Here is an 11,702-nt window from a genome sequence, read left to right as displayed (position 1 = left end):
TGCGCCTAAAGTGCATGCGCCGCTTGGGCCTAAAAGCTTCTCTCCCAAATTAAACAAAAGTACGTAAACAACAATCCTATATAATAATAATAATTAACCACTATTCTACTTAAACACATATTAAGATAACAACAACAACAACAACAACATTATCTACTTAAACGTGTCCCTGGCCGGGCCTAGGAAGGTGTTCCTGGTCTTTCGGAACGGGGAGGGGGAGAAGGTGGTTGTCCACATGAGCAAGTACAATTACAAGATGGTTGACGCGGACCCTTACAAAACCAACACATGCATACCACAAGGAGAAATGTAGCAAAGGCCAACAAAACAACTGCCACAAAATTCCAAAACCACCGGGGACACTTACAAAACCAAGACATACATATAGCAACAGCTAACAAACCAAGTGTCACAAAGTTAACTACAAGAAAAGTATACATTTTGGTTAACTACAGAGCCAAAAAATGGTGGTCTGACCAACCTGAGTGCGAGGGGGTGTTTATGCAGTTCCGCGCCCCAGCCCAGAGTGCATGTGCCTAAATGTATTGGTTTTGTCTGGCAAGGTTTTGGTCGCGGGGGGGGTTACAGGGGTGGCTTCTGTAAGAAGCTGCTGGAAGCTTCCCCTGTGTTCGAGAGAGCGAGCCCATACCAGCTGGCTCTAAGACGGACCCGCCGCTGGCCAAGGCCGAGCCAATGAGTGATAGTGGTAACGCCTCTGTGATAACATTTTTAAGAAGGAAAAAAAGTTGGGACGGAGAGAAACAGCCGCCGGAGTGAGGAGTGAGAACATGTAAGAGAAACAACCCTGCGGACACCAAGGTCAGTGAAGAAGGAGGGGGAGGAGATGCTCCAGGCGCCGGAGCGAAGATTCCCCTGCAGCCCGTGGTGAAGACCCTGGTGAGGCAGGCTGACCCCCTGCAGTCCAGGGAGGTCCACGGTGGAGCAGATCTCCACCTGCAGCCCGTGGAGGACCCCACGCCGGAGCAGGTGGGTTCCCGAAGGAGGCTGTGACCCCGTGGGAACCCCGCGCTGGAGCAGGTTCCTGGCAGGACCTGCGGATCTGTGGAGAGAGGAGCCCACGGAGCAGGTTTTCTGGCAGGACTTGTGAGCCCGTGGGGGACCCGCGCTGGAGCAGTGTGCTCCTGAAGGACTGCACACCGTGGAATGGACCCATGCTGGAGCAGTTCGTGAAGAACTGCAGCCCGTGGGAATGGCCCACGTTGGAGGAGTTCGTGGAGGACTGTCTCCCGTGGGTGGGACCCCACGCTGGAGCAGGGGAAGAGTGTGATCAGCCCTCGTCCTGAGGAGGTGAAGCGGCAGAAAATAACGTGTGATGACCATAAACCCCCTCCCTGTCCCCCTGTGCCGCTGGGGGGGCTTGGTGGTCAAATCCGGGAGTGTAGTTGTGCCCAGGAAGAAGGGAGGGGTGGTGGGAAGGTGTTCTGAGATTTCGTTTTATTTCTCATTACCTTGCTCTGGTTGATTTGTAATAAATTGAGTTAATTTTCCCAAACTGAGTCTGTTTTGCCCGTGATGGTAATAGTGAATGATCTCTCCTGTCCTTGTCTCGACCCGCAAGCCTTTTGTTATATTTTCTCTCCCCTGTCCAGCTGAGGATGGGGGAGTGATAGAATGGCTTCGGTGGGCACCTGGTGTTCAGCCAGGGTTAACCCATCACACTAAACAATTGATACAGTCGCACGCTTTGACTGGCGAATGACAGGAATCTGTTTTACACCATCGAGCAAAGCAACAGATACAAATTGCATATTCGATACGACATGTTGGATTAGCTGAATAAACCAAGGAATAGCACATGGCACAAACATCAAAGCGGCAAATGCACACAACAGGTAAAACAGAAGCCGTTTTATCCATGGTGCTCCAGGTAACCAAGACCATAGATCACCGTCCCAAACATTCCATGTTTGAATGGGGACATGGGTTAGTTTCTAACAAAACAGATTCGTTATACTTATAGGAACCCTATGGGATAAGGAGAGGTGGGGGAATTGGCTTCCCTTCACCTTCATAGGTAAATCTCCAACATAACATAATTAGAAATAACATCGTGTCTGCTTCTCTTCTTCTGTGGGTACGTCTGTGTCGCTTGCTTCTTCCTGAAAGTTAAACAAGAACAACTTTGCTTCTCGGGTTAGTATGAATCTTTTCAATTTTTCCACAGGCATCTTTTGCCTCTCTCAAATGCAGGGGTTTACCCTCGGGCTTGTGCTTCACAACAGAGGTCTTCGACTCCTGAATGTTTCCGTTTTACGTGTAGCCATTCCAACAGGCATTCCCAATTTTCCACTGTCTGGGTGCTTTGTAGGAGAGCTAGCCGGGCCAGCTCATCCACTTTAGCATTCCATTGGCTCACCGGGGCATCATCTGGTTGGTGAGATGCTACCCATGCTACTGCAAATTTCCTTTGTCTGGCAATGGTAAGAACATCTTGCCATTTTTCCTTTTGCCACACAGGTATCCTATTGACCTCCCACCCGTTTTGTTCTCAGAATGGAAGCCACTCAGTGCAGTCCTTAAACACAGCATAAGAATCAGTATAGATATAGAGGAAGCAGATTGAGCCTCGTGCTGGAAGACGCTCCACACAGCAATTAGTTCTCCTACTTGTGCACTACCTATCCCTTCGGTAATGATCTGTTCCTCGGTATCTACTCGAAGTGCCACAGCTCGATATTTCCAAATTTTTCCCTCTCGCTTCGACGAGGCATCCATGAACCAGACATTTTGCAATTGTCCAGAAAACGGAGGAGCTACTTCTATTACAGGCAAAAGCTCGGAGGCGTCTCTATCTGGGTTCACCTCGTCTTGTATATTTAACACTTTGGCGGCTCCTTCTGATACGGAGAAGGTTTCACAGTAGTGTTCTGTCTGTGCATACCACTCTCGCACAGAGGCTCTCTGGGCCACCCCGTCGGGGGGTGGAGTTCCTGCCAAAACTGCTTTGATCACTTTAAATGGACCTCTGAGCACTATCGATTGTTGCCGGGTGGTCCGTTCGGCTTCTCTCAGAGCTAAACTAACTACAAATAGACCCTTTTCCCAAGTTGTAGACCTTTTTTCAGCATCTTTAAAGCTACGAGAATAAAACCCAATGAGCTGAACAGGTCCCTCTGGACCCTTTTGAATGGGACCAAGGGCCTGATAGGCATTCACTTCAAATACCAACAACTGTAAAGCTTCGTCATGGACCTGAGTCCATTCCCACTGAGCTCTCTTTCCCAACAAGTCATACAGGGGTCTAGCAGTAATTGAGAGGTCAGGAATGCGTTTCCTCCAAAACACAAGCAATCCTAGTGCATGCTTGAAGTCTTTCTTTGACTCTGGCATCTGGATCTGATCGAGAGAGGAAAGGGTATCCGGTGGGATACACGTCATGTCTCCCTTCCACCAGATTCCTAAAAATTTTACCTCGCTTGAAGGGGTTTGGATTTTCTCAGGTGGAATTGTCAACCCTATACTTTCCAAATGGGTGATGATGTCGTTCGGGGTTTCTCTAACTGCTTCTACCTGCTTTCCTCCTATGAGCACATCATCTATATACTGATAGATCTTTACCTCTGCTTTTATGGGAGTTGTTTCCAACTCTCACGCTAGAGCATGGTGAGCCAGCGTGAGGGAGTGCTTGTATCCTTGGGGCAGTCATGTAAAGGTGTACTGTTGTCCTTCCCAGGTGAAGGCGAAGCAATCCTGGTCCTCAGGTTGTAAAGGGACCATAAAAAACATATCCTTAACATCGATCACTGCCATGACAGGGTGGGATTGTTCCTGAATGGCAGCAATCAATTCACCAATGTTTGGTACAGCAGCTGTTAGTGGACCTGTGTTGGCATTGAGCCTCCTGTAATCTACCGTCAATCTCCATTTGCCATTTGGTTTTCGGACTGGCCATACTGGGGAGTTGAAGGGGGAGTGAGTAGGAACTACAACCCCTTGTTTCTTTAAATCCTCCAGAACTGGCGTAATTCCTTCTCTTGCTCCTAGAGGCACTGGATAGGGTTTAACATTTGTCAGCTTGGAAGGGGGGAGGGTAGGTGCTGCTTGCAATAGACGCACCTCCAGGCTGGATGTTTCGGCTAACTGCCTAATCTGAGGGACACCAAAAGACCATGAGTTTCCCTGGGTGTCCCGCCACTGTCTACCCTTCAAAACATCTATACCTAAAAGGTTCATCTGGAAAGATCCTACGGCCACCATGGTATTGACCGGGTTTTCTTCCCCTGGCAACCATAGGGTTGCCGGAGTCATGGGCATGGATTGGGTTTTCCCAAAAGCATTTAAGACAATCAGATTTTTAGATGGGGCCGAAATCCCGCATTGTTCTGCTTTAGTCCGCCTTAGCGCAGGAATTTGTGCCCCAGTATCAATTAAAAAGGTCACCGGTCTTTTCTTTGGTCCTACAGCAATAGTAATCAGTAAATCTCCTTTTGTATTGCAGGTGAGTTGTCTAACAAACATCCACCCTCCGCCTCCCCCCTCGCCTTCAGGGGGTGGAAGATCTAGTTTCCTGCCACCTTCTCCTCCTTAGTCGACTCGTCCTCCAGGCTTATCAAGGGTGGGGCACTAGGGGTTGGTTTGGAAATGGCCTTTTGCCCTGACCAATTCTGCACAAGCTCCTCCAGTCTTTGGGTCGATAGCCCATCCATCAAGTCCCAGGGAACACCTTTTGAACCCCTAGTTGCCATAGTCCCTGTCGACTTAGGGGCCTCTCTCTTCCAGGGGCTAATAGCTGCCCACTAAGTCGCCGTACGATCTTGTTTTCAGTCCTTTGAGACGATCCACCAACAGGGCCGTATTTTCTCTCCAAGTTAATCAATTCCTGAGCTACCTCTCCCCATGTCCCTGGCCATCGATGGTCAGGGGACATTCTCCCCTCCAGAACGGACATAGTCCTTTCTCCATTGGGGGTGTTTAGAATTCTCCCTTGCAATTGGATCCCAATTGGTCTCAGAGAGTCAGGAAGCCCCCATATCAGAATAGTCATCCTCTTTGGGTCCACAGGCAGCATTATCGGGGAGCCCTGATGGGGCTTGAGCTCCCGGTCATACATCATCCTGATACATGCCGCCTTTTGCACTTTCTAGCAGCTGATCCACCGTATCGGTTATGGCAAGGGGATCTCCCCGTTCCATAGGGTTCAGCCCTCCAGCCCAGTACGCAGCTCTCTGAGTCAATGACCATGGGGCCCGGTGACCACCAGTTGTTAGAAACACACCTGGACCCCAATATTCTTCTGCTTCTTTCTCTGACAACAAGATTCCATCTCCTCCTGACAAAGACACTCTCCACACGTACTCCGTCTCAGATTCCTTTGCCATCCTTGAAAAACCTTTTCTCAATTTTGCTAATTCAGTTGCTGTATATGGGGCTTCTTTAGTGATAACCTGAGGATGGTCGTCGCTACTGTCCTCATACACATACTCGGTTTTAATCACTGGACGCACGTCGGGGGGGGGCTCTCTACGGTCTCTTTTGCCCTTTGCAAATCCCTCTGAGGATAGATTTGCTGTGTCCTTTTCTCCACAGGAGGCGTGTCTACCTCCGTCTCTCTCGAAAGTTGATTCTTTAATTCTCTTTTTAAAACCCTAACAAGTTTCCTTTCCTCCTCCAACAACTGTTTACTTTCTTGCAGTTGCTTCTGCAGGCTTCTGATCATGTCACTTTGACCAGACTTCTGCTTCCTCTCTTCCATCGCGGCTGCCAGACTCACTCCCAGCACTGCACAAATTATTGCTTTTCCCTTCCCTTTTTTAACCTTAGCTTCCTTCTGCAAGATTCTTATCCGATCCACCACACTCTGTGGTTGAAACCAGTGGTTTTTCACCCCGTCTTGTCCCTGGACTGAGGGGCAAGATCGGTAGTCCTCTAAAAGATCATATAGTTTCTCTATTCCTTCAACCCGTGAGGGTGCAGAATCACAAACACCAACAGTTTCCCGAGCATCCATTTTTCTCTAACACAAATTAGGGGGTCTGCGTTCTGAGAGGGTCTCTCTCAGAAGGACACACTGTACACTTACAAATCAACACAACTAGAAGGGGGTAACGTCTTGAGAGGGTCTCACAATAGTTCCGAATTCCCCCCTTCTCCCTCTCAAGAGCACAACCTTCAACGTCACACGCTAACTTGAAGGAGGATTACGTCCTGAGAGGGCCACGCGTGAATATACTAGTTCCCCCTTCTCACTCTCAGGAGCCAGACTGCACATTAACCCAAAAGTTCCACAACAAAGTAGTGCAGCACTCTCATCTCTGGGGATCCTGTCCGTGACGCCAATTTAAAAATGTCCCGATCCAATACCGGGGAAGGTTGTTCAATGAACCCGAGAGCGAGATTAAGACACAAACAAGGTCAGATGCTGTACAACCTTACAAATTTTATTCTCTATAACAACCAATAACTGCGATAGAACAGAGGGAGGAAAAAGAAAAAGAGACAGACCTAAGCAAGAGAACGGAAGAGAGGTAGCAAGACTAGTTAACCACCACCACGAAGCCAGCAGCGTCCCGCTGAGTTGGTTCCAATGACAGTGATGGAGGGTCAGGTTCTTCTGCTGCTGCCAGCCAGGTGTCTTCCCTTCAGATCCAGATGTTACAGTCCTTCAGATGTTTTCCAAGTCCGGGTTTCTTCAGCCGAGAAGGGAGTACGCAGTTCTTTTTTATTGTTCCAGTCCCCTCTGTTTCTCTGAAAAGTCCACCCATTTCCACAGAACTCATTATCCTGTGTGCCGCCCCCTGTTCCCCCATGGATGCATGCCCAGGTGCTCATGGTGGTTTTCTCACCTTGCTTGTGGGCAGGCACAGCTCAGCAGGCGTCATGTGGTGGCTTCTTCAGGGACATCTTGTGTGTAGTCCCCTACAAAAACAGGATGTTGAGTCAGCAAATCAACAGAGTCTCTTACAGATGTGTAGGCAAGGAGGTGCAGTTCCAGCTGGTGCTTCTGGAAATATTTGCCTGCAGCCACCTCTCATACAGGTGGGAACTGCAAATTTGCATAATGCCCTGGCCAGAGCTGCTACTCACAGATCTGGCAGCAATAAAAAGGCAAGAGACCAGGCACATCAGCAGAGCCCTGCAAGGAGGACATCCCTGTGTACACCTGCTCTCTGCCTGCTGTCGAGATGGTGCAAGTGACTCCACTCCTCCTGATACTCGGCATGGTGCTGGTGGCTCCTGGCTACTCTGCAAAAAAGGTAATGGCAGGGCTGGGATCCACGGGGCAGGGTGGGAAGGGTTGCCTACGCCTGCCACCATGCCCGCACTTGGGCTGTGCTGCAGCACCAACTCTGAGTCCCCTCTGCTCTAGTGTGTGCTGACTGGGCGCTGGATGAATGAACTGGGCTCCAACATGACCATCATGCCCGTGAATGGAAAAGGCGAATTCTGGGGCTTCTACCATACGGCCGTGAAAACCACCACGAACAAGATCCAGGTGTCACCCCTCCGGGGATCCCAGCACCGCCCGAACCAGCAGAGGCATCCCACCTTCGGCTTCACTGTCAAATGGAGCTTTTCAGGTACTTCTCCTTTCCCAGCCTCCCTGCAGTGTCCCCAGAGCTCCCCTGCCCTCCACTGTGATGTCCCCAGACCTCCCCTGCCCTCCCTGTGATGTCCCTGATGTTCTTCTGCCCTTCCCTGCAGGGTCGTTGTTGATCCCCTGCCTTCCCCTGTGGTGTCCCAAATGCTCTCCCATCCTCTGTGGTGTCCCTCATGCCCCCCATCCTTGACCCCAGAGCTCCTTGGCTGGTGTCACCTCGCAGTACCAGGGTGCAGAGGTTGTGCTGGAGGCTGAAGCCCGCTGCTGTCTGCCCATCTCCAGATGAGACCCCAAGCCCCCTGTTGCCTTCTGCCTCCTTTCCCCATCACCACTGTCCCCAGAGGGCAGGGACAGCCCAGGTCTACTGTCCCCCTGTGCTGGGGCAAGCTGCAGGGCTATGGGTTGGCACTGACTGGCTTTTTCGGTAACGTGACCACTCTCCCCTCCATCTCCTACCCCATCCCTGCAGACTCTGTCACCGTCTTCACCGGCCAGTGCTTTGTGGATGAGAAGGGAAATGAGATTTTGAAGACCATGTGGCTCCAGCGGTCACATGTGGACAACATCAAGGACGATTGGAAGGCCACCAGGTGAGCCCCCCATTCCTGCCCTGCGCAGGTCCCCTGAGCATCCCCAGAGGGGTTCGGGACTCTCCCACCCCGTGGTGCTCAGCGTCTGGCAGAGCTGCTGCCAGTGCGGGGGTGGTTGAGGATGGGGTGCTTGTGCACGGCCGCCCTGCGGGTCCCTCGGAGGTGCAAATGCTGGGGGAGGAAGCAGGGGGGCAGGGACGGGCAGGCGTTTGGCACAGCAAGGCTGCGTTTCTCACTCTTACATCTCCTCCCTTTGTGTCCCCACAGGGTCGGCACCAACGTCTTCACCCGCCTGCGCCCCCGGCAGGAGTGTAGCTGGGAGCAAGGGGATTCCCAGGCCAGTGACGACGACGACGACTCTGCATCCTGCTCCTTCTGCTCCGCCGACTGCTGCTCTCAATAAAGCTTTGCAGCAAACACTCACCCGTCTCCTGTCGTGTTGCGCCTCAGCGCCCATGTTCCCCTGTGTGTCCCCCACAGCATCTCATGCCCTCTCCGGGCTCCATCCCCGAGGCCCGGTGCCTGTCCCCCACCATGACCCCTGCCATGGCCTGGGCTCCTCCGTCGCAGCCCCAGTTTGCCCCACTGTGCTCCCTCGGGACCTCCGCCTTGCCCGGAGGAGCAGGACCCCACTCAGTCTGGCGTGGTGGCTAGTGGCCCGTCTCCCACCAGGGTGACCCTTGGCAGGAGGCCCAGCACGGGCGGCCACTGCCTGTCCGCGGGCCCCTCCACCATAAAAGGGGCCGAGCGGGCAAGGGGCAGCAGCGCAGGCAGAGCCCGGGCACCGCACACGGCCACCGCCGCTGCCGCCACGGGGAGCTTCGGCCGCTGCCTCCCGCTCACCCTGGCCCTGCTCAGCCCCTGTGCCACTGCTGGCAGGAAGGTGTCGAGGATTTCTTGGCTGGGCGAGGGCATGCGAGCAATCCAGCCGTTAGGTGGGAACGAGGCATAAGTTGACAAAGTGCAGGAGCAGACAAGGACGCTGTGCCCTTGTACGCTGGGAGAAAGGAAGATAAGAAGAGCCTGACAAGCAACTCCTGGATGCCGAAGAATGAGACAAGTAACTGCTGGACACCTCGTGAAGAAGCTTGCACAGCCAATGGAGGATAAGGTAGTGTCGCGTGAACCGGGGTATTGGACCAATTAGAGTATTGTACAAGGCGCGTGCACAAGCACATAAGGTATAGAACTGTGCTAAAAGTTGTAGTAAATGGGCTTCACTTGATCACATTGGTCTGTGCGTGATTTCCCCTGTGGATCCTCCGCAACATTTGGCGCCCGAACAGGGACCCTCAGATCAGCACTTTATCGTCTCTATGGGAATTTCTGGTGCAGCTGAACCGACGAGGAAGCGGAGGAGCCGGCCGAGAGTGTTCCTGCTGCCCCGGCAGGACGGCAGAAGCTTCAGCCACGCTGGGAAGCACGACGTGAGCTTCAGCTGAGCTGGGACGCGCCTAAGTGTGAATCTCGCCCTGAGCTGGGAAAACGAGGAGACGCGCGGAAGCTTGAATCTCGCCCTGATTAGGTGAGCGGTCGGAGAAGGAGATGGGGTTGGACAAAAGGCAGGAAGCAGTCCTAAAGCTCCTTCGTAATTTTCTCTCTGAGAGAGGACTGAAATTCGATAGTTCTGTGTTAAAGGGGTTACTTTTATGGGCCTGGGAGAAGGAACTTCTCCCGAATGTAAATGTCGCATTTGAAGAAGCGACCTGGGATAATATAGGCAAGGCACTGTGGGACGCTGCTAACTGCAAGGGGGGTAAGGTGAAGGAGATGAAAAAATACGCAGCGCTCGGGAAAGTAATGCCAGACATGCTGGAGGCGATGAGGGCGGACCGGGAGGCAGCCGCCGCTGCCCGCGCGGCCGTGACCCCTCTGCTGCCTCCACGGCTGCCGCGTCAGCCTACCCCGCTGGAGTTGGGGGGACATTCTCTACACAGCTATCTCCACCCCCCGACATCCATTTCTGTTAACGCTGAGACGCCTGCACAGGCGCAGCCTTTGCCTATACCCAGCCAGGCCGTTGGCGCCGAAAAAATTCCCCCGTCTGTTACTCCACAAGAAAGAGGGGAATTAGGGGGGGCCGACTGTCGCCCGACAGATCCGAACCCGACAGACTCGGGGGTGACCAATGCGGATAAACAGGTTGCGGGGGTGAGGGAACCATCTCCATCGGGTAGTGCGATGGAAGAGCTCCTAAGGGAGGTGGTGAGCCAATTACAAAAACGGACAGTACGGTCGGAAGAGCTCCCAAGGGAGGTGGTGCACCAATTACAAAAAATGGCAGCACGGTCGGGAGAGCCAGAAGTGAGGGAGAAAGGATCCTCCCGAAAGGATGAACCGAGAAGGCAAGAGCATGAGGATTCTGGCCGTGTACCAGTCCCGCTCCCTCCCCCGCCTTCTCGCCACCCCCTCCGCCCCCTCCCTCCTCCCCTCCCTCCCCGCCCCCCCCTCCGCCCGTTTGCCCCGGCGCGTGTCAGCCGGCCATGGCGCGCCCGCCGCCCGCCGCGGCCGCGGCCGGACCCCGGGCAGAACCGTCCGCGCCCCCGCCCCCGCCCGTTCATCCATCCCGCCTCTCGGGACCGGAGACGGTGACACCAGCCGCGCCCGCGGTAGACGCGGAGCCGCTTGTAATAGCCGCTGCAGAAGAAAGGCAGAGACGCTGGAGGGGTGTAATAAAAGATGCCGTTACAGAAGGGACTATGCTCCAAGCATTCCCAGTTATTGCATCAAATGGACAGAAAAAATGGGAGGCGTTTGACTGGAAGGTCATTGAGAGATTAAGGAATGCTGTGAGCCAGTACGGAATCAAATCTGCGTTAACTCACCAAATACTGCACTTCATTTTTCTGCTGATACGCTGATACCTCAAGATATTAAACAGCTAGCACAGTTGGTTTTGACACCCACCCAAATGTCAGTGTTTTTCCGGCAGTGGGAGACGTTCTGTGATAGGGAACAAGCAACACCACGACAACAAACAGATCCCTTATGGGGAGTAACCACGCAGATGCTGAAGGGTACTGGACCCTTCGCATCAGGGAACGCTCAGTTACGGTGTGTCCCTGAGGTTCGTCATCTGTCACAGATCTTGGCGTATCAAGCTTTTCTTACCATACCAGACAACATGCGCAGCCGTGCTTTCACCCAGGTGAAACAGGAGTATAACGAACCTTTTGCACAGCTTATTAATAGACTGCATAGGGCAATCTATGACCACCCTGACGTGAACGAGGGCATGAAAGAAAACATGTTCAAAATACTCGCTTTTGAAAATGCTACTGGAAAGACACACAAAGCATTGTGTAATTTGCCGAAAAATGCAGACGTCGTTGATATGATGGAATACATGGATCGATCAGTGGACTCACAGAAAGTAGCCTATGCTGCCACAGCTCTACAAGGAGCTACAAAGAAGCACAAGGCCAGTAAGACACCCTCGGTCAAGTGTTTTAACTGTGGCAAACGTGGTCACATTAGGAGCAAATGTACGGTTACTGCCAACAGTAAGTGCTGCAACAAGTGTAAGAAAGATAACCATACCACCAAGAATACAG

The 11,702-nt window shown here is 52.7% G+C and overlaps 3 protein-coding genes across 6 annotated transcripts in view; 1 reads left to right on the top strand and 2 right to left on the bottom strand.

The window, feature by feature from the left end:
* Nucleotides 1–11,702, bottom strand: part of NADK2 (NAD kinase 2, mitochondrial) — a 367,514-nt gene that overhangs the window by 75,523 nt on the left and 280,289 nt on the right. The gene's annotated exons all lie outside the window — the stretch shown is intronic.
* On the bottom strand, nt 4,521–6,096 carry LOC126036548 (uncharacterized). Its single transcript, XM_049796482.1, is given in 4 exon segments — nt 4,521–4,693; nt 4,696–5,099; nt 5,101–5,479; nt 5,482–6,096. Coding segments are annotated over 4 exon segments (1,443 nt in total). The 5' UTR covers nt 5,969–6,096.
* On the top strand, nt 6,836–8,551 carry LOC126036254 (avidin-like). Its single transcript, XM_049795785.1, has 4 exons — nt 6,836–7,214; nt 7,328–7,595; nt 8,028–8,148; nt 8,416–8,551. The coding sequence occupies exons 1-4, from the start codon at nt 7,143–7,145 to the stop codon at nt 8,549–8,551; spliced, it is 597 nt and encodes a 198-aa protein (XP_049651742.1). The 5' UTR covers nt 6,836–7,142.

This window comes from Accipiter gentilis, chromosome Z (genome assembly GCF_929443795.1).
Source record: "Accipiter gentilis chromosome Z, bAccGen1.1, whole genome shotgun sequence".
In the NCBI taxonomy this organism is placed as follows: domain Eukaryota; kingdom Metazoa; phylum Chordata; class Aves; order Accipitriformes; family Accipitridae; genus Astur; species Astur gentilis.
This window is presented reverse-complemented; position numbering and strand designations above follow the sequence as displayed.

Excerpts from the sequence above, each read along its gene's own strand:
- LOC126036254 (XM_049795785.1), top strand. The coding sequence starts at position 7,143 with ATGGTGCAAGTGACTCCACTCCTCCTGATACTCGGCATGGTGCTGGTG. Across the intron at positions 7,215-7,327 it reads CTGGCTACTCTGCAAAAAAG|TGTGTGCTGACTGGGCGCTG; the intron begins GTAATGGCAGGG and ends CCTCTGCTCTAG. Across the intron at positions 7,596-8,027 it reads GAGCTCCCCTGCCCTCCACT|ACTCTGTCACCGTCTTCACC; the intron begins GTGATGTCCCCA and ends CCATCCCTGCAG.